This window comes from Cetorhinus maximus, chromosome 5 (genome assembly GCF_964194155.1).
Source record: "Cetorhinus maximus chromosome 5, sCetMax3.hap1.1, whole genome shotgun sequence".
In the NCBI taxonomy this organism is placed as follows: Eukaryota; Metazoa; Chordata; class Chondrichthyes; order Lamniformes; family Cetorhinidae; genus Cetorhinus; species Cetorhinus maximus.
The window spans coordinates 91,765,027-91,787,969 of NC_135883.1; the positions used below are offsets into that span (position 1 = coordinate 91,765,027).

Consider the following 22,943-nt stretch of genomic DNA (forward strand, 5'->3'; position numbering starts at 1 on the left):
ATGAATTTAATGACAGGAACTAATTTGAATTTTTGACTCTGTTTCCCAGCTGCCAGGCAGTCAAATTGTACAGGAAGCTGCCTGTTATGCAGGAAGGCACCAGCCATAATCAGGGAGTGGCCAGATGGAAGGAGAGCTCATGGGGGACATACATAATGTATATCATTTATACTATATATATATAAATTTATATATATATATAGGGGGGTGGGGCACGTGGGTACCTTAGGAACCCAGAAAGAGTGTTGAGGGACTGGCAGAGGTCCAATTGCAGGGGTATGATCACAGGGCACATCTGACCGTAGAGAGGGTCTGATGACATGGAGGGAAGACAGGAAGACAGGTTTGTTTGAGAGACAGGGATTGAAGCACTTCCCCTCTGGGTCCACAAGCAGTGCTGGAAAAACTGAACCTGTTGTATCTGGGTGCTTTTGCCTCCCTTTCGCTGCTGGCCCTTCAGGGCCAGGGGAAACCTGGCCCATAGCACTTCAATTTCCAAGAAAAGACACACAGCTTCGTTAAAATATGGTCATAGTTTTTGGAATAGTTTAGTCACACACGCTCCAAACCAGGGGAGGGGTTTAATGCTCTCCCCCGTGGCATGTTTGATGGCTAGTAGGCCCTGCCACCTTTCTACCACTGCCTAAATAAATCCATGGGTGAACGGTCCACGGAAGATTCTTCCACCCCAATTGAGGCTCTTAAGTGGGCAATTAATGCCTACTTACAGGCCTCATCCCATCGATGCTGGTGTTCACGCAGCAGTGAGCGGGGGATTTGCCATGTGGTAAGCCCAGAAAGTAAATCCTGTCGCATTTGCTTGCGGGCTCTCAGGTTTGGGGGTCCCTTAATCGAGGGACCCAGCATCGGGAGTAGGGGCACCTGCTGAGAGTCACTCCCATGGCCTTGCTGCCAAGACCCTTCCCCAACCCATCCTGCAATCCTCCTCCCACCATCACTCACCTGTGTCCCTGGTGATCCTAGGCCTCGGGTGGGTGTAATAACAAAAGCAGTCAACACCTCCCTGGTGGTGCTACCAATCAATGAAGGCCGCCTGCCTCTGATTGGCCAGCGGCTCTCAGTGGGTGGGACTTCCGCCCCAATGTTCCTTGATTCTGAGGAAGGTACTTAACGTAATGGAGGGCCTTTCCCAAAGGAGGTAACGTGGGGCTCTTGCCAGTTCTCGAGCCAACAGACAAGACCCCCATTGCATCCATTAATTACCGCTCAGTGTTTCCTCTAAGCTGCATGACCGCACAGTTGTGCAGCAACCCAAAGGTTCCCATGCAGGCTGTGCACAAGTTGGCCCCTTTAAGTTCCTGCATGTCTGCGGCCACATGGAAACATTTAAAGGGCTGCACATTTAAACAAATCAGCCATACACTACAAAAATTAATTAGAGAGTACATTGCCTATAGCCTGTTCAAACAAAATGTTGGCACATTGGAGGTGGGCTGAGGTCAGTTTCCTGTTTTTGAATTTTATCCCCTCCCCAGCCTGTGGTTTAAAATTCTTCATTCTATCTTTTCCTTTCTGTGCCTTCTCTCTTTCCCAACCATTCTGTCTCTGTCTCTCTCACTCTCACCTTCTTCCCTCTGTCTCTGTACCTGTCCCTCCCTCTCTTCCTTCTGTGTCATCTCTCTTCCTTCCCTTCTCTCTGATGAATGTTTGCTTTTGTGTGTGTGCCTCTTTCATTCCCTTCTGCTCCGACTCTTTCATATTTCTCCCACTCTCCTATTTCCCTCACCTCTAATTCTGTATGTGGACCATTCTATCCGTTTCCCCTACTTTTCTTTCCTTTTCCATGTTTCCTTCCTCTTCTCATTGCTTTTATTTGAGAAATTGGCTGAAGAACAGATGCTAAAATGTGCTGGTGCTGCACCAGCAGCATGTAACATTAGCTTCTCTGAAAACAGTATTGTTACCTCCTGCAGGTCTGTGTTTGTGCATAAAAGCAAAATACTGCGGATGCTGGAAATCTGAAACAAAAACAAAAATTGCTGGAAAAACTTCAGCAGGTCTGACAGCATCTGTGGAAAGGAAGACAGGGTTAACGTTTCAAGTCCATATGACTCTTCATCAGAACTAAAGAGGAATAAGAAATATGGTGAAATATAAGCTGTTTAAAGGGGGTGGGACAGGTGGAGCTGGATAGAGGGCCAGTGGAGGCAAAGGAGAGATTGCCAAAGGTGTCATAAACAAAAGGACAAAGGGATGTTGACGATAGTGATATCTCCCATCTCCTGCGCATCTGCCCTCACACCTTCCTCTTCCTCCCAGAGCCATGATAGGGTCCCTCTTGTCCTCACTTATCACTCCACCAGCCTCCGCATTCGAAGGATCATCCTCCGCCATTTCTGCCAACTCCAGCATGATGCCACCACCAAACACATCTTCCCTTCACCCCCCCGGCGGCATTCCGTAGAGACAGTTCCCTCCGGGACATCTTGGTCCACTCCTCCATCACCCCCCACACCTCAACCGCCTCCCACGGCACCTTCCCATGCAACCGCAGAAGGCGCAACACCTGCCCCTTTACTTCCCCTCTCCTCACCGTCCAAGGGCCCAAACACTCCTTTCAAATGAAGCAGCACTTCACTTGCACTTCCCTCAATTTAGTCTACTGCATTCGCTGCTCCCAATGTGGTCTCCTCTACATTGGAGAGACCAAACGCAGACTGGGTGACCACTTTGCGGAACACCTTCGGTCTGTCCGCAAGCATGACCCAGACCTCCCTGTCGCTTGCCATTTCAACACACCGCCCTGCTCTCATGCTCACATGTCCATCCTTGGCCTGCTGCAATGTTCTAGTGAAGCTCAACGCAAACTGGAGGAGCAGCACCTCATCTTCCAATTAGGCACTTTACAGCCTTCCGGACTTAACATTGAGTTCAACAACTTCAGATCATGAACTCTCTCCTCCCTCCTCACCCCCTTTTTGATCCCCTTTTTTCTAATAATTATTATTTTTTTAAATATATATAGTTTTCTTTTCCCACCTATTTCTATTATTATTTTAAAAATTTATTTCTATCCATTGTTTTATCTCCACCTTTTAGCCTATTTTGATCCCTTCCCCCCACCCCACCCTCACTAGGGCCATCTGTCACTTGCTCATCCTGCTTCCCACCCTTAATGTCACCATTAGCACACCCTTTAGCTAATATCACCACCGTCAACACCCCTCTGACCTTTTGTCTATGACATCTTTGGCAATCCCTCCTATGTCACCACCTATCATTGGCCCTCTATCCAGCTCCACCTGTCCCACCCCCCATAAACAGCTTATATTTCACCACATTCCTTATTCCTCTTTAGTTCTGATGAAGAGTCATACGGACTCGAAACGTTGACTCTGTCTTCCTTTCCTCAGATGTTGTCAGACCTGCTGAGTTTTTCCAGCAATTGTTGTTTTTGCGTTTGTGTTTGTACGTGTCTGCTTGCTTGAAATAGAATTTTGAAGAAAAACAACACACACATGCTGCTACTGGTGAAAGTGCCAGGTTTTGTGGCAGTATAAACAATAGTCATGATGAAGTGAGTGTGAATCTCAGTTGTCAGGCTAGAGCCAGTGCACTGATGCATAGCTTCTGGTTTGCTTTTACTTTTTTCTGCAGGTCATTGATGATCAAGAACAGCAAATAGAAAAATGTAACCTGGAGAAACAGGTAAATTACTTTTCCTGCCTTAGTAAAATGTGCACTGATGACGAGTTCTCTGAAGAGGCTACGAAAATAAGTGATTTTTCACTTCCTTGTCAGTGTATAAGTGGCACATATCTGCAAAAACCTGCTCACTGATACTCAGTTTGGGTTCACCGCGGCCACTCAGCTCCATTGCTCCAAACACGGACAAAGTAGCTGAACTTAAGAGATGAGGTGAGAGTGACTGCCCTTGACATCAAGGCAGCATTTGACTGAGTGTGGTATCAAGGAGCTCTGGCAAAATTGAAGTCAATGGGAATCAGGGGAAAACTCTGGCTGGAGTCATAGCTAGCACAAATGAAAGCAGTTGTAGTTGTCGGAGGCCAATCATCTCAGTCCTAGAACATTGTTGCAGGGATTCTTCAGGATAGTGTCTTGGCCCAATCATCTTCAGCTGCTTCATTAATGACCTCCCTTCCATCATAAAGTCAGAAGTGGGGATGTTCGTTGATGATTGTACAATGTTCAGCACCATTTGCGACTCCTCCAATACTGAAGCAGTCTGTTTCCAAATGTAGCAAGACCTGGACAACATTCAGGCTTGCACAGATAAATGGCAAGTAACATTCGCACCACACAAGTACTAGGCAATGACCATACCCCACAAGCAAAATCTATCCATCTCCCCTTGACATTCAATGACATTGCCATCACTGAACTCCCACTATCAACATCCTGGGGGTTACCATTGACAAGAAACTGAACTGAACTAGCCATATAAATACTATGGCTACAAGAGAAGGTCAAAGGCTGTGAATTCTGTGGAGTAACTTGCTTCCTGACTCCCCAAAGCCCGTCCACCATCTACAAGGCACAAGTCAGGAGTATGATAGAATACTCCCCACTTGTCTAGATTAGTACAGCTCCAACAACACGCAAGAAGCTTGACATCATCCAGGTAAAGCAGCCTGCTTGGTAGGCACACCATCCACCATCTTAATCATTGACTTCCCCCACCACAGATGCCCAGTGGCAGCAGTGTGTACTATCTCCAAGATGCACCGCAGCAACTCACTTAGGCGAGTCGACAGCATCCTCCAAACCCCCCAACCTCTACCACTCAGAAGGACAAAGTCAGCAAATGCATGCAAACACCACCACTTGTAAGTTCCCCATCATTCCACACACCATCCTGACTTGGAACTACATCACTGTTCCTTTACTGTTGCTGGGTCAAAATCCTTGGAACTGTGTTGTCATTTGTGAGTTTAGAAACAATGACCCTAAAAACATTTTGAGACACATGTCTCAGGAGATGCACGTCTGTGCATCTGTGGCTTCCATCACGTCAAAATGCATGGGATAAGGGGAAGGTGCGAGGAGGAGTGAGGCCCAGTCAGGTTGGAGGCACATCTATGAATCTGCCCCAGGAACACTGGATGGAGCCTGCTGGGCTGGTAAGTGGTAGCCTTTGGAAAAGTACTAGGGATTTGCTTGTAATTTTTTAAAAATGCACTCCCTTGAACTTTGGAGATCCAGGCCTCGACTCCTCATGTGGGCCCCATTTCCGCAAGGTATTGGGCAGTTACGCCTACCTACATACCTACATGGGTCCTGACTGAGAGCTGGAGTGGAATTCCCATTATTTTGATGGCCTTGCAGGGGTAAAGGAAGGCCCTGTCCTTACAAGAGGAATTGCCAATTTAGAGAGCTATCTTTTGGGGTCCCGGATTAGTTTATAAAAATCCTAATTGAATCCCACGGAAACTCCAGTGGACTCCACTGAAACACGGGCAGAATTTGGGCCCCAATTTCTTTAAACATGAATTAACGTATTCCTGTTTTGGGAATAAAAATTTGATTGGAATGGGTCTGTATCTTCAATCATGATTTTTTCTACCTCACTCCTTAACATGAACTGAGAGAATTGGAAGTTTCAGCTGAACTGGAAGATGCTGCATATTATAGAGGAACATGGAGACCTAGGGGGTCCAAATATAGAACAGTGCTCAAGAAGGAAGACAAGACAATAAAAGGGAGAATGACATTTGGGGTCTTATAAATTTGGGTATGAAGTACAATGATAAACTTGTCCAAAGACAATGCTTTGGCCACATTTAGAATGTAATATATAGTTTAGGGTTTCTCAGTTTAACAAAGACACAAATACCAAAGAGATTTGCCAGGGTGGATAAGAAAATAAAACAGTAAAAAAGTCTTTCAGCATTATAATAGATTAAGGGGACATCGCTCAAATGGTCAGGACCATCAGATGCAAATGCACAAAAACTGAAACCAAAGACTGGTAAACCTTATGTTTGATTACTTGAATTTGAGTTTTGCTGAATAAAGACATTTTGTCGAAGCTTTTCATCTTGCATTCATCAGGATAATTGCAAGAATACCAATGTCAGGGGAAGCAATAACTTTATACCGTATTAGAAGAAAGTGCTGATCGGTTGGCAAGTATACTCTGATTAGTAGAGGCATTGCCATGGAGAATGCACCAGTTAATGCTGAATCACAGTTAATGCCACGCATTGTTTGAAATTTGAACCAGGCAGCTTAACCCTGATTAGACAAGTCATTGCCCCGAGGAATGAGCCAGCGAATGGCTGTCACTTATTTTGTTTAGCTGAAACAGGTGCAATGTGTTACATGTTCTTTTTGTCTGCAAAAAACAGGGCCCTGTGTATTAATATATGTAGCTTCCAGTACACACAAATGTGCCACACTGCAAGCCCAACTGATAATCTTAAATTGATTGTCAATGTAATTTTTAGCACACTGAGGATTATTTAGCAAATGTTATCCAATCACTGAATCACATCTATTGTTGGACACTGTTTTGAGTTTTGCAAGCACAGGCTGCTTGGGTAGCAGCATGTAATAATTTCCTTGCATGTCTTAATGGGCTCCATCCTGCGCTCAAATTCACCTTTGAAATGGAGCAGTCAAATAAGTTCCCTTTCATTGACAGGCAATGGTATAATGGTATTATTACTGACTAGTATTCCAGAGGCCCAGGGTAATTCTCTGGGGACCCGGATTCAAATTTGAATTTGAATTCAATATTTAAAAAAATTCAAAGTCTGATGAAAACCATGAAACTATTGCTGATTGTCGTAAAAACCCATCTGGTTCACTAATGTCCTTTAGGGAAGGAAATCTGCTGTCCTTACCTGGTCTGGCCTACATGTGACTTGACAGCAATGTGGTTGACTCTTAAAGTGCCCTCTGAACAAGGACAATTAGGGACAGGCAATGAATATTGGCCTAGCCAGCAACACCCTCATCCTATGAACAAATATTAAAAAAAATACTAGTTGAGAAATCTATCGGGGGTTCTCTACCACGGTCTATCGCAAGCCTACCTTCACTAGTCAATACATGTGTAAGGAATCTTACAGTCCCAAGTGCTATAAGATTGGCCTTATTGGCAACCTCATAAATAGGACCCAAGCCATTTGTTCACCATACAAGCTTGATGCTGAAATAGGGAATATCAAAGACATCCTGCAGGATAATGGCCACCCTGATCAGATCATTTTGTGCTGTATATCACACAAACTCTTGAACGGGCCTAAGGCCATCATTTTTGGCCCTGAAAAGTGCCCAAGTCTACCTCAGATTACCCTGGAAGGGCAAGGTATCTCAAAAATTTGAGCCACAGGTGAAGCTAGCTGTTTCACGCTGCTACTATCCAGTAGCAACACGAGTGGTCTTCGCACTAACAAGATGCTGCCGTCAAACCAAAAAGACGTTCTGCCTATCACACAAATAAGTAATGTGGTGCATGAATTTCAGTGACAGAATGGTGCTAGGTATGTAGGCCATACCTCCCAAAGACTGGTGGGTTGTATCAAACAGCATGTCCCTACCGCTGTTTGCAACCAGCAACATACAAACTGAACCCAACCAGCCCGTGCTTGCAAAGCTCAAAACAGTATCCAACATCAAATGTGATTCCACAATTGGACAACATTTGCTAAATAATCCTCAGTCTGCTAAAAATTATGCTGACAACCAATTTAAGAGCATCAGTCAGGCTCACAGTGTGGTGTATTTGTGTGTGCCGGAAGCTACATATATCAATCCACAATGCTTTGTTCTTTGCAGACAGGAAGAACGTGTACACACATTGCGCCTGTTTCAGCTAAACAAAATAAGTGATAACCATTCGCTGGTCCATTCCTCAGGGCAATGACTTGACCAATCAGAGTCAAGCTGTCTGGTTTAAATTTCAAACAATGCTTGGCAGTTAGCTATCAGTCGCCATGAACTGGTGCATTCTCCATGGCCTCTACCAATCAGAGTCCACTTGCCAACCAATCAGCATTCTCTTCTCATACAGTATAAAGTTGTTGCTTCCCCTGGCACTGGTATTCTTGCAATTGTCCTGACGAAAGCAAGACGAAAAGCTTCGACAAAATGTCTTTCTTCAGCAATAACAATGAACAAGTCTCTCTTGAGAATTAATAAAGCCAAAATTAATTACTTCCATATAAATAAAGAGGTTTAAGTATAATGGGTAAAAAAAATAAATAATCCCACAATTAAATAGTATTAAAGACAGATGCTCTGAGAGAGGTGGGAGGGGATTTGGGAATTTTGAAAATCAATATGAGGGAGGAACTGGCATTGGTACCAGTCGTTTGAAAATGGTGCCCATACTCTGAAAAGGTAACAAAGCAGGTGTAGTAGCTGCAGACCCAATAATCTTATAGGAATTCCATGTAAAATATATATTCAATTGTCAGGAGTAATTGGGAAATATCTGTAAAACAATAAGCTAGTTAACAACAGTTGGTATGGATTCAGAAAGGCACATCTGCCTGGCCAATAACAAGGAAACAAGCAAGCACTCTTTGGATGCTCAAAGTCCACTCAATATAATTTTGAAATGGTAGCCCTATGAATTGGGCATCCAGCTTTTACACAGAAACATGAATTTGCTTCAAGGGCAAATAGGGATCCTACACCTGTTATAGGACGTCAACTTTCAAGTACAAATGAGCACTCTTTCCACTTCCCAGCTAAGATCAGATAACTCAGCACAAACTAGAGAATAACCTTGGGACATCCATAGTTAATATAGTTCAGCCTTTTACTGCCTGACTGAGTTGGGTGAATATTTCATAAATTTTCATTTTGTAGTTTCTTGAGTAAATCTCAATATAGTGAAGGATTCTAATATCATGCGATTGGTCTACTTATCCTAATGTAGACTTCTGTCTACTGCCATGCAATCTTCAAAATGCCTGATACAAACTGGTTAGTTGTTGCAGTGCCATGTTTTGATCAGATATTCACAAACTGCTATGATACATTTTGAAGGCTTTAGAGGAAAGGTTGACACAAGAAAAGTCTGCCTCTCAGACCTTCCGGAAGGAACTTGGAGAGACACAGAGGAATCTGCAGCTATTGAAGGAACTGATGGAAGACGTGAGTAGACATATTGCATTACCTCTGCTGTGTGGTTGATTTGCATAATGGTAGTGTTATTGTAAAATTCAAACAGCAACAACTCAAATTCATATAACACCTTTAACATAGCAAAAATATCCCAAGGTGCTCAACAGTGTTTTATCAATAAAAATGTTTTTCACACTGAGCCACAGAAGGAGATTTCAAGACAAATGACCAAAAAGCTTGGTCAAAGCAATAGGTTTTACGGAATATCTTAAAGGAGGGGAGAGAGAGACGGGGAGGTTAGGTGGGGAATTCCACAGCTTAGGGTCAATGCAACTGAAAACATGGCCACCTATGGCGGAATGATTAAAATCAGGAAAATGCAAAATGCTGGAATTAGAGGAGCACAAAGATTTCCAAGGCTTGCAGGATTTGAGGAGATTACAGAGATAGGGAGGGACAAGGCCGTGAAGGGATTTGAAATTAAGGAGATGAGAATCATCTCAGACAAAGACAAATTCAGTTGCTTTAAAGATAAAACTGACTTTTGCATCAAAAGTAAAAAAGGTACATGGAATAGATATAGGAATGCATCTAAGAAGCATTCAAATGCAATGGACTAAAGATCAACTTCTTAGTAAAGAGAAGAATGAAAACCACAGAATACAGATGTAACATTCAAGACAAAAATGCTTCTGACAATTTTGTTCCATGAGCACCTAGAGATTGCAGCATTATTAAATAGGACTGAGTTTGTTTTATGATTTCTAAAAAGTAACAACCATTAAAACACCCCTGCCATTTTCTTTCTTCAGTTGTAAAATAGATGACAACAAGTCTTGCTGTGTATAGATCTTGCTGACAAATTATTCATTGTGAAGGGACCAATAGACTAATTAGAAACAAAAACAGAATTACCTGGAAAAACTCAGCAGGTCTGGCAGCATCGGCGGAGAAGAAAAGAGTCGACGTTTCGAGTCCTCATGACCCTTCAAATTATAATAGACTAATTAGGCCAGCTGTCGATTTATATTCCATTTATTTTGAGTAATTACTATTGAAAATTAGATAACATTCATTCAATTGTTTTCCCTTTACTATAAGACCACAGGCAACTATGTTGCTTCAAGTGGCCTACATAATGCAGTGTTGGTGAGTATAGATTCACAACCTAGCCAAAGCTGAACACTGGATATTTAAATTAATTAGAGTAAATGGAGGAAGTATATCTATCATCTTTCCGTGTAACCCAGAGCTTGCGACATAGGCATTCACAAGGTGCTAATTGGAATGGGTCACCTATAAACCCCTCAGCATCAATAAAATGTAACAGTGAATGGTTCTAATTTTATCTAAAATATTTCTAGCAGTTGCAAGCCAACTAATGAATCAAATTCAGTATTAAGAACTAACACCTGACAGAACTGTGTTATTGGACCTTTCATAGGATTAATTGACCTCAGCAAAGACTTCAGTCTTCCTAGACCATAGTACATTAAAGATTTCATGGAACCTGCAGATCAATGCATTGAAGGTCATTACCAGTTTTGTACACTGAAGTAGTGGATAAAGCAGAGTGTAGAGGGGATGATGAGATTGGAAAAATGGCAGCTGTGGGAGATAATTAAATATGAGATGGGGCCTACATGCAGCAGTGAGTATAGATTCACAACTTGGTGATAGCTGAACATCAGGCATTTAGACATTTAAAGATGGCATTGAAGGATATTATCAATTTTGTACAATTCATTAGTGGATAATGGAGAATTTAGCCTATATCATTTGGCTGGGAAAGCAGCAGTGGGAGATATTTAAATGCAAGAGTACTATGATGCATGTTAAATATGTTTTGTCTTTAAGTAAACAGTATGACAAAGGTTAGTGCAATGATGTGGTTTAAAACAGAATATGATAAATGAAGGGAGGGAATACAAAAATGTGAAAAATTAGAAATACAGAAGAGGTAGAAGAGAAGCAAAAAAAGAGTGAAAAGGGATTATGAAAGATGACAGTCATCTTAAATAAAAATTGCATGCCAATAAATGTTCATTCTATGAGTCAAAGAATCGTCAAATAGGGGCAGGAACTAATTGAAGATTGCATGGCAATAGTCAAAGGGGCCATCTTATATTTGAGAGTGATAGTGTAATTGCTTATGATATGGGCTGGTAATTCATTGGTAGGTACGTGACAGACAATATGGATAAAGGGAATGTACCTGGTGAGTATGACAAATTGTGCTTCCCAGGGACATGTGTTGAGGCCTTAGCTTTTTGCATTATATATCGATGACTTGGGTGAAGGAATAGAAAATTGTATATCCAAGTTTGTAGATGCCACTAGGTTAGGAGGCATAGTACGTGGTAGATGGAAGCAAAAAATTACGAAGGGCAAAAAACAGATTAAGTGAGTGGGATAAATTGTGGTAGATGGAGTTTAATCTGGGAAAATGTGAGGTCACCCACTTGAGATCCAAGAAAGACAATTCTTAATGATGAGAAACCAGGAACTGTGTTGGAGCAAAGGGATTTGAGTGTCCATGCACATAAATCACTAAAAGTTAGTAGATAGGAATGAACAGTAATCAAAAAGGCTGATTGAATTTTGATCTTTATTTCAAAGGAGTTGAAATACAAAGGGGAGAAAGTAATACTTTAGTTGTACAGAGCCTTGGTCAGATGACAGTTGTAATCCTGCACTCGGTTTTGGGCATCGTACCTCTGAAAGGATGACCAGCTATAGCTCAGTTGTAGCACTCTAGTCTGTGAGTCAGAAGGTTATTAGAATGAGGCACACTCCAGAGACTTGAACACCAAAATCTTGGCTGACGCTGTAGTGCAGTATTGAGGGAATGCGACACTGTCGTAGGTGCTGTCTTTCAAATGAAATATTAAACCAAGGACCTACCTGCCTTCTTAGTTATAATTAAGAGGTCCCATGTATTTTCTAATAACGTCACCAGTTTGCTGAAACCCCAAGGAATTTTGGGGCCAGGGTTATTGAAACATGTTTTAGGAAAAGTAGTGATTGAAGCAAAAGTTGTGGCATGAATTAAAGCATTTAAAAACAAAAAGTATAAAATCATATAAAACAGCAGGTTGCTGGACCATCCATGTAAATTATGGATAGAACCTTGTGGAAGTGATGGGTGTCTTGGCCGTTGATTAGAGAGCCAGCAAGACCTCGTGTTGCCTCTTTTCGAGAAGACCCACCACGTCTTGTGCCACTCAGGCACTTGACAGGCCAGTGGAGGGCCTTCCCGTGATCAAGGACCTCGGGACGGAAGTTATGCCCTTCGAGAGCTGCAGGCCAATAAAAGGCTGGCAGCTCTTCTGTACTTAACAGCGCCACTGGGGAGGCGGTGGCAACTGCCCATCCTACACCCACCCAAGGCCCCTGATCGAGGGGAGACCTGGATGAGTGTTGGCGGGAAGGTGGCCATGGGAAAGGTGGGAAGGGGACTCGGCAACAAGAACAAGAGAGTGGCTCTCAGCACCCCTTCCTCCTCTTCCTGATGCCGGCTCCTTCATTCAGGCACTGAGTGCCTTTGAATGAGAGACCACCGCACACCCCCTCTCCCCGCCCCACCCCCTGCTCCAGGAGCCTGCAAGCAAACATGCTTGTCAGCTCCCCCATTGGCAAAGCCCGTGCCTGCCACATGGTTAATAACAGCGGTAGTGGGATGAGACCCTTAAGTGGGCATTAATTGTCCACTTAAGGGCCTCAATTGATGGTAGGGCAGGAAGGTCATCCATGGGCTTTCCCACTATGCACTTAGTTGAGGTTAAGGTGGGAAGGTGGTGGGCTCCCCACCCACCACCCTCCTGCCCAATTAAATGCCCCCCTCCACCAAGAGTTCTGAGACTGGGAATTCTGCAGCATGTAACTCACCTCCTGACTCCTCAAAGCTTGTCCACCATCTACAGGCACAAGTTAGGAGTGTGATGGCAAACTCTCCATTCGCTTGGATGAGCGCAGCTCCAAAAACACTCAAAAAGCTTGACACCATCCAAAACAAAGCAGCCTGCTTGATTGGCACCTCATCCACCATCTTAAACATTCATTCATCTACCACTGACACTCTGTGGCAGTGTGTACCATATACAAGATGCACTGCAGCAATTCGCCAAGGTGAGTTGACAGCACCTTCCAAACCTGCAGCCTCTACCACCTAGACAAACAAGGTCAGCAGACACATGGAAACACCAGCATCTGTTAGTTGACCTTTAAGTCGCTTGCCATCCCGACTTGGAAATATATCACCGTTCCTTCACTGTCACTGAGTCAAAATCCTGGAACTCCCTTCCAACAATACTGTGGGTGTACCTATACCCACATGGACTGCAGTGATTCAACACGGTGGCTCACAACCACTTTCCCAAGGGTATTATGACACAGCCGATGGTAAAGGCTGAGTTGTTTAAATCCCAGAGGGAAACTTGAAACAACTGTCATAACCCATTTTTGCAATTTGTATGTTTCAAGATGCAGACTTTGAATTCAGTAGTAATAAGACCATTGAATCTCAAGAGGTTTTTTATAAAACTAAATTAAACATTTATTAACACAAGAAAGATTGTAAATCCATAGGTACATCCACAAAATTACTGCTACAATAACTACACAAATCCCCTAATTAATCTGACTCTCAGTTACACCCCCATTAAGGCAACAGTAAATCTCATAGATTTAAAGAGACACCTGCAGAGCACACCCTGGACAGTTGCATTCAAAATGAGTTTCTTTCAGCTCTGGGTCCTTGCAGACAGACTTGAGGTTTACAGGCTGGTGGCTTTTCATACCTGTTGAATTTTAAGATGCCTCTACCTTACATACAATTTCCTTTCCCCCTGTACATATCTTTCTCATTGAATGTAAATTTTCCATTGTATCACTAGGCTTTTAACTTTACCTCTTCTAACAATAACATCCTTTCATCCCACGAATTTTACTAGTAAGCTGAAAAAATATAATCACATTGTTTGGCATCTTCTAGCTAGGTGTAAGATTTCACTCAGGGTCTTGAATGGTTTCTTTCAACAAATGCAAATTTACACTTTACCTTCTACCCTCCTTATGTTCACCTAATTAACAACTCAAAACTATTGTACATCAAAGCACCCAAGCTATAAGCAAAATAATGCGGGTGCTGTAAATCTGAAGCAAAAACAGAAAAAGCTGAAAAAACTTAGCAGGTCTAACAGCATCTGTGGAGAGAAAGACAGAGTTAACATTTTGAGTTAACGTTTCAGAGCTCTGAAGAAGAGTCATACAGACATTAAAAGTTAACTCTGTCTTTCTCTCCACAGATGCTGTTAGACTTGCTGAGTTTTTCCATCTTTTTCTGTTGTTGTTTTAAAGCACCCAGACTAGCTGGCTTAATCCAATGAAGACACAGGCAGACACACACATAGACACAGACCCCACTAGAACTCTATTTTAAAAAATAATTTCCAATGCCATTATTATATCTTCTTGACAAGGGCAATTAGGGGTGAGCAATAAATGCTGGCCTAGCCAGCGATGCCCACATCCCATGGACAAATAAAAAAAGGAAAGTTAAACAGCTCCAATTGAAGAGCTAGCAGCAAGACGTGTACAACTGATTTAATAACTTCCTGTGCTGTAATTTCTGATACCCGTATGTAATATATTTTTTCATATCTTTGAAGTTTTCATCAAAGAACCAAAGAGTGTCAGAAAATTCAACCTTTGATGAACAACCGCAGGAAACAGAAGAGCCCAAGCAATGTTTAACAGAAGAAACACCAGCTATCCAAAAGCTACTGAAAGAAATGTCCCACTGTCTGCGTGACCTGCGCACACTATGCAATATTCTTACTCAGAGGGCGCAGGGCAAGGAGCCAAACCTTTCTCTGTTACTTGGAATACAATGTAAGTATACTTTTGAACTTACTTATTGACCTTCTGTAGGCTTGCAGAGCGCACGTCCAGACTGAGGGTAGTTTTTAGGAGATTCAAGGTTAGAAGGCAGAAGATAATTAGACCAGAACATGTTTGAATAACTCATCATGTGAAGTCCATATTTTTATATCATGTTTTGATTTTCTATTATTATTTATAATTAAATGTGCTCCAGGTAGGCCTATTTCAAGAATCCATAGCACAGGAAAAAAAAAGTTGAAGATCCTTTGGACTCCTTTGCATTTACGCATATTTCCTAGAATAACCCCAAGTCGGTGGTGGGGGGAGGGAGGTGGGTAAAGCAGCTGAAGTTACATAGAATTACACCAAATTTACAACATAGAATTTACAGCCATTTGGCCCAACCAGTCCATTCCAATGCCTATGCTCTACACGAGCTTCCTCTCACCTAACCCTATTGGCATAACCTTATATTCCTTTCTCCCTCATGTTGCTTCCCCTTAAATGTATCAATGCAATTCAACTCTGTTACTCCTTATGATAGCAAAAAGTTTCACTTCCTAACAACCCTTGGGTAAAGAAGCTTCTCCTGAATTCCCTAGTAGCATTATTAGTGACTATGTTAAAATTATTCACCCTAGTTCTGGTCTCACCCACAAGTGGAAACCTCTCTGTATGTCAACATGTCAAACTCCTTCATAATTTTAAACATCCCTATCAGGTCACCCTATAGAGAAAGAAACTCCAGCCTGTACAATCTTCCCTGATAATTACAACCTCTCAGTCCTGGTATCTTCCTTGTTAATCTTTATTGCTTCTTCCTCTCTGTCTCTATCCTTTTTTTAATATCAAGACCAGAACTGTGAGGTGAGAGTGACTGCCCTTGACATCCAGGCAGCATTTGACTGAGTGTAGCATCAAGGAGTCCTAGCAAAACTGGAGTTAATGGGAATCAGGGGGGGAAACTCTCTGCTGGTTGGAGTCATACCTAGCACAAAGGAAGATGGTTGTGGTTGTTTGAGGTCAATCATCTCAGCTCCAGAATATCATTACAGGAGTTCCTGGGGGTGGTGAGCTAGGCCCAACCATCATCAACTGTTTCATCAATGAGCTTCCTTCCATCATAAGGTCAAAAGCGGAGATGTTCGTTGATGATTGCACAATGTTCAGCACCATTTGCAACTCCCCAGGTATTGATGCAGTCCACGTCCAAATGCCAATATCCAGGCTTGGGCTGGTAAGTGGCAAGTAACATTCACGCCACAAAAGTGCCAGGCAATGACCATCTCCAACAAGAGAGAATCTTACCATCTACCCTTGACATTCAATGGCATTACCATCACTGAATTCCCGCACTATCAACATCCTGGGGGTTACCATTGACCAGGAACTGAACTGAACTAGCCATATAAAAACTGTGGCTACAAGAGCAGGTCAGAAAATAGGAATCCTACAGCGAGTAACTCACCTCCTGATTCCCCAAAGCCTGTCCACCATCTACAAGGCAAAGTCAGAAGTGCGATGGAATACTCTCCCTTTGCTTGGATCAATGTAGCTCCAACAACACTCATGAAGCTTGACACCATCCAGGACAAAGCAACCTGCTTGATTGGAACCCCTTCCACAAACATTCACTCCCTCCACCACCAACGAACAGTGGCAGCAGTGTGTACCATCTATCAGATGGACTGCAGAAACTCACCACAGCTCCTTAGACAGCACCTTCCAAACCCACGACCGCTACTGTCTAGAAGGACAAGGGCAGCAGATACATGGGAACACCACCATCTGCAAGTTCCCCTCCAAGCCACTCACCATCCTGACTTGGAAATATGTTGCCGTTCCTTCACTGTCGCTGGGTCAAAATCCTTCAACTCCCCAACAGCACTGTGGGTGTACCAACAGTGAATGGACTGCAATGGTTCAAGAAGGCAGCTCACCGCCACCTTCTCAAGGGCAATTAGGGATGGGCAGTAAATGCTGGCCCAGCCAGCAAAGCCCACATCCCATAAATGAATAGAAGAATACTGTACACAATACTCCAGGTGTGGTCCAACCAAGGTAGTATACAGGTTTAACATCATTTCCCTGCTTTTCATTTCTATTCCTCTAGTAATCAACTCCAGTGCATTGTTTGCTTTATGTCTCTTTTAACCTGTGTTGCTGCTTTCGATGATATGTGTACCTGGACCCTCAGATCCCTTTGCTCCATTACCCTTAGCCTCAACTTCCAAGGAATATGTGGCCTTCCTATTCTTCTTACCTATTCTTCGTACCACCTCACACTTATCTATATTGAAACTTATTTGCCAATGATGTGCCTATTCCAAGTTGGAAGAGAGAAAAATATTTATATTATGCACTAAAAAGGGACTGAAATCAACACTACTCTCACCATGTTTTCTTGGATTTCTGATGGACCCCGAGAAGGCAACTTGCTTATTGAAAGTGACCCTTTGTGGTTACACCAAGATCAGTCAGGCGGGAGGATTTGCAACCTCCCCCCACCTCTAAGAGGATCAGGAGAGTGGGAAACTTTCTGGGTGCTGTTTCTGAACAGCAGCTGGGAGGCTCTGAAGCTAGTAACCATTGCAGACCCATCTTGTTGCCTCACATTTAGGTGCCTTCCAAGTGTTGCAAGCATAATGGGGTCATGGTGGTGACTTAAGCCATTTTTGGACATGTCAGGCCCATTCCAGTACACACACTGGGATTGTGCAAGAAAAGTCACCCCATCAGCTCTGTCTGTTTATGCCATCATTGCAGCATGGATGAAAACATATTCACTTTTCCTTGGTTTCACTTTTGATGATTTTATCCAGTTATTGGTCAGCACCTCATCTTTCACCTCTGGGGCATGGTATGTGTCCATTGCACACTGATGAGACGAAGGTCGTCCTCTCTGTATTGCTGCTAAAAAGGATCCTATGTGAGACCAACTCAATTCATTTATCCATAACTCACACACTAATAGGCAGTCTAACATTGTCTGCAAGGAATAGCACTATAGTAAAGAAAAATGGAACATTTGTGCAGTAGATGGTGCTTGTCTGAGTTTCAAATTGAGTTATTGACTCATTACTGTCAGAGTAGTTCGTGCTTTGCTTTTTGAATGTTTAATTCTGAGACTCAACACAAGCAATGACAAAATATTCCATTCCCCATACTCTTGATGAGCACAAAGGTTCATTGCCCCCAAGCCCTGCAAAGAAATTGGGGACAATATCACCTTATAACATGTTTTGCAAGTCAAAACAAAAGTGATGCTAATCAAGGGAGGGGTAGCTGATACAGAATTATAGTGTTGTTAATCGAGGGAAGGGCATCTGACACAGAATTATAGTGTTGTTAATTGAGGGAGTGGTACCTGATACGGAATTATAGTGCTGAATTTTTCTGGGTTGGTTGAGGCTCCCCCATTGGGGTCAAAAACAGGAGAAGACCCCGCTTAGGTGGGCAGTGAGACCCAGAGTGACATCCCCCGGTGGTGGTCAATTGGACCACCATCCCAATTAAGGAAGGCGATCCCCACCCCACCTAAAAACTGCCCACCCAATTAGAGGGCCGATAACTCAGCAGTTTCTGCAGCTCCACGGCTAACGGTGACCATTGCTGAGGCTGTAGCTGCAGGATGAGGGTGATTCGATGGTCAGGCAGCCTTGAGGTAAGTGGGGTCTGGGGATGTGGGGCCAGGCAAGCACGTTCTGCTAATAAGGATGAGGGGAGGTCTGGGTGGACTGGCAGTGCTGTTGCCCAGGGGATGGCCATAGCTGATGCGAGCCCCTCCATGGATACAGAGTGCCCCAAAAGTGCTTCCACCCCATTTTTGCAGGCAGTTCTGTTGAAGGGTCATGTTGGACTCGAAACGTCAGCTCTTTTCTTCTCCGCTGATGCTGCCGGACCTGCTGAGTTTTTCCAGGTGGTTCTGTTTTTGTTTCCAGATCTTAACAACTTGCTACATAGATTTCTTTGCCTCCAGTCGCCTGGTTCTTTTGCCAAATATCTCAAATCCATAGAACCATAGAAAAGTTACAGCATAGTAGGAGGCCATTCGGCCTATCTTGTCCATACCAGCCTGAGGACACCCAGGTGCCCTTTCTAATTCCACCTTCCTGCACCCAGCCCATAGCCCTGCAGCTTACAGCACTTTAGGTGAAGATCTAGGTACTTTTTAAAAGAGTTAAAGTTTCTGCCTGTACCACCAACTTGGGCAGCAAATTCCAGACACCCACTACCCTCTGCGTAAAAAAGTTCTTCCTCATGTCCCCCCTACACCTTCTGCCACTTATCTTGAATCTATGTCCCCTGGTTCTAGAATTCTCCACCAAGGGAAACAATTTTATCCTGTCCACTCTATCTATTCTCCTCATAATTTTGTACACCTTAATCAAGTCACCCCTCAGTCTTCTTTGTTCTAAGGAAAATAACCCCAACCTATCCAATCTCTCCTCGTAGCTACACTTTTCTAACCCTGGCAACATTCTTGTAAACCTCCTCTGCACTCTCTCCAGAGCTATTACGTCCTTCCTGTAATGTGGTGACCAGAACTGCACACAAAATTCCAGTTGTGGCCTCACCAGTGTTTTATACAATTCCAACATTATATCCTTACTTTTATAATCTATACCTCTGCCAATGAAGGAGAGCATTCCATATGCCTTCTTTACAGCCTTGTCTACTTGAACTGCTGCCTTCAGGGACCTGTGTACTTGTACACCAAGATCTCTCACTTCATCTACCCTTCTTAGTATATTCCCATTTATTGTGTAATCCCTGTAACTGTTTGACGTCCCTAAATGTATGACCTCACACTTCTCTATGTTAAAATCCATCTGCCACTTTACCGCCCATTCCACCAACCCATCTATATCGTTTTGGAGATTATGGCTACACTATCCACTACTCGGCCAATCTTCGTGTCATCTGCAAATTTCCCAATCATGCCCCCCATGTTCACGTCCAAATCGTTAATATATAACCACAAACAGCAAGGGTCCCAACACCAAGCCCTGTGGAACACCACTTGAGACAACTTTCCATTCATAAGGGCATCCATCGACCATTACCCTTTGTTTCCTGTTACAAAGCCAACCTTTTATCCAGTTTGCCACATTACCCTGAATCCCATGGGCTTTTACTTTCCTGACCAATCTGCCATGTGGAACCTTGCTCAAAGATATATTTTCATCTGTTCACTGCTCAGCAAAAAAATTAGTAATACAATAAGGGAATTAACAATTACACTCGCAGCAACCATTTGATGAAAATAGCAGACAAAAGAAAATATATCCCTTGTGACAAGATTTCTATAGTGACTAATGTTTTGTCTGGTTCATTAACAGCTCTGCACTGTTCAGGTGATGAAGGAGAGAATTACCATAGTGGAGAAATACTTTCAAAGAAGATAACTGATGTCTGTCAACTAAGGAAAGATATTGATGAATTAAGGACCATAATATCAGATCGATATGCTCAGGATATGGGTGACAACTGTATTACTCAGTGACAATCTATTTGTCTTGGGGCAATAAGGGCATTGACTGTAACGTTGCTTTATTACAGTCCTGTGCTCTTCTATTAAAGAGCCATGAAGCAAAATTGCAGCTAATAGCTGAAAGAATGAGCCATGAATGAAGATTTGTTGTTTTATTGAAAGATGTTGTTGTAGAATAATATGGAATGTATGAAAATTTGCTCCCAGTAAGTTTTTGTTGTTTATTTAAAACTACTGAAGGTAGAATCAACCTGCAACAAATATGATTTAAATTAAAGCTATTTTCTTTGTTAGAGGGGTATTTTATTTTCTAATTTGAATCAGGCTGGATTTAATAGAGGTGACGGGGGTCTCACCCACTGCCTGGAGAGCCGGCAGGCAGGAGCCCCGCATCGCCTCCTTTGGGGAAGGCCCACCAAATTAAGTACTACTCAGGTACTGGACAGTAGCGGGCCTTCCCAGGAATCAAGGAACTGGGGGTGGAAGTCCCATCCACCAAGAGCTGCCAGCCAATCAGAGGCTGGCAGCACTATTGAACGGCAGGCCACCAGGGAGGCGGTGGCTGCTGCCACCCGAGGCTTAGTATTGTTGCTGGATCCCAGGTCACAGGTGAGTGACGGCAGGGTAGATGTCACAGGGCGGGGGGTCATGAGGAAGGAGGCTAGCAGCAAGGGCAGTGGGCCTCTCTGCCCAATACTGGGTCCCTCAATCAGGCACTGAGTGCTTTTCAATGAGGAACCACCCCCTGGGAGCCCCAAGCAAACTCGCACGGGTTTGTTTGTCATAATCCTCGCATGGTGGGCTCTCTGCCTGTCACTGGGTTAATACCAACGGTGGTGGAGTAAGGCCCTTAAGTGAGTATTAATTGCCCACTTAAGGGCCTCAGTTGGTGACAGACGGAACACCGTCCACTGGCCTTCCCACCATGGACTTAATCAGGGTGGAGGTGGGAAGGCGGCAGGGTCCCCACCCACCACCCTCTCGCTTGATTAAATGCCACACGCCGCCACCAATATCGTCACAGTGGAGGGCATTAAATTCTGACCCAGGTGACAATGCTGAATATATTTGCATTGATTATAAAATATGTTCAGATTAATGTTTTTAACTCTGAACTTAAATTTCAGGATCTTGTTTGGCAAACATGCAATGTGGTGTGAAACTTAACTGCGCTGACCTGGAAGGGTTGTGACTTAATGCCCAGTTTTATTGAATTAGCTATTCTCAGTCAGGTTGGAGATAGAGGCTTTACAATTTACCTCAGTGTCCCTGAGCTAATAAGAGCAAAATTAATCAAGGTTCCTGCTCCTGATAGTTATCCAGTTGGAAAGTGCTTACATTCAGATATTAGGCTTGGCTGTAATGTTCTCCTCTATTCCACCATAGGTGAATAACTGATAATATTCACTATCAAGATTTATATATAAAGAATACTCAATTAGGAGAGATGCCAGAGGTTAGCAGATAGCTGTAAAAACACCACCTTCCTGACAGGAGAGTTAAAAAATGGAAAAATTGTCTGACAAGAAAGTGAAAAATTTCATGTCCATTTGAATAACTCTTAATTTGCCCCATTCAGATGGATGTGGACTGTGAAAAGAAATAACATTGCTGGTCATTACTGATAAAATGCAACTTAAAGTATTCTACGAAAGCAGCAATTATTATTTTGAGTTCCAATACACAGGTGTAAATGTAGATTCACTGGATCATGCTCAAACTTAATTGCATGTCCAAACTCCATTTTATGTATCAATACTTCCTAAATAACTCCAACTTGGGAAGATGTCATTCACCTTTTCCAAAATTTTATTCCTATTTCATAAACTTACTCATGATCTGTTACAGTCAAAACTGAATTACAGGCACATTTTTGCTGTGCAGTCAGGTCTGGAAGAGACTGCAAACTATTATTGCCAGAACTCAGAGGGTTAGTGGAGAGAAAACTAATAAATCAAGAAAACAGAAAGAATCCATAGTTCATTGAGGAAACTGGATATGGCTACTAGCTATTTTGGAACCGTGTAATATTCCTCTCATTATATCATAACTGTTCTCGTATATAGCAATTTAAAATTTGTCAGACAGTCTTTGCTTCTCACATGACCAGTTTAACCAATGATAATATGACACATTGACCCACATTTCTGGAATCCTAAGTTTAGATTTAGCCTCTCAAAGATATATTATTTAAAGGATCTAAGGTATTACAATTTGACCATCCTCCATGGGATTTTATGAGACCCGCATAAATTGTAATCTGGCAATCCAGCTCTGAGCGGCCTGGGTTGAATGTGTAGAAGGATGGAAATCTCACTAGGTATAACAAAGGATTTACTTCTAAAGCAGTGCCACCTTGCATGTTTAGCAAACATTTTAGTCACCTGTTTGCATGCGAAGTGAAGTCAGAAATTTTATCAATAAGCAACATTGTCTGTTGCACATAACTTCAGCATGACAAAAATTAGAGTTACGCCGCAAATTTCCTGTGTGGGGGGATTTCTTC

General features: G+C 42.9%; 1 protein-coding gene across 4 annotated transcripts in view; it reads left to right on the forward strand.

Moving 5' to 3' along the window:
* cep85l (centrosomal protein 85L) overlaps nt 1-22,687 on the forward strand; it is a 360,923-nt gene extending 338,236 nt beyond the window's left edge. For all 4 annotated transcript variants that reach the window (XM_078542192.1, XM_078542191.1, XM_078542193.1 and 1 more), the window contains 4 exons: nt 3,619-3,669; nt 8,983-9,090; nt 14,730-14,952; nt 20,286-22,687. In XM_078542192.1, the coding sequence (XP_078398318.1) occupies nt 3,619-3,669; nt 8,983-9,090; nt 14,730-14,952; nt 20,286-20,449 (546 nt within the window). In that variant the 3' untranslated portion in view covers nt 20,450-22,687. The remainder of the gene's footprint in view (nt 1-3,618; nt 3,670-8,982; nt 9,091-14,729; nt 14,953-20,285) is intronic.
* Nucleotides 22,688-22,943: the final 256 nt, after the last annotated feature.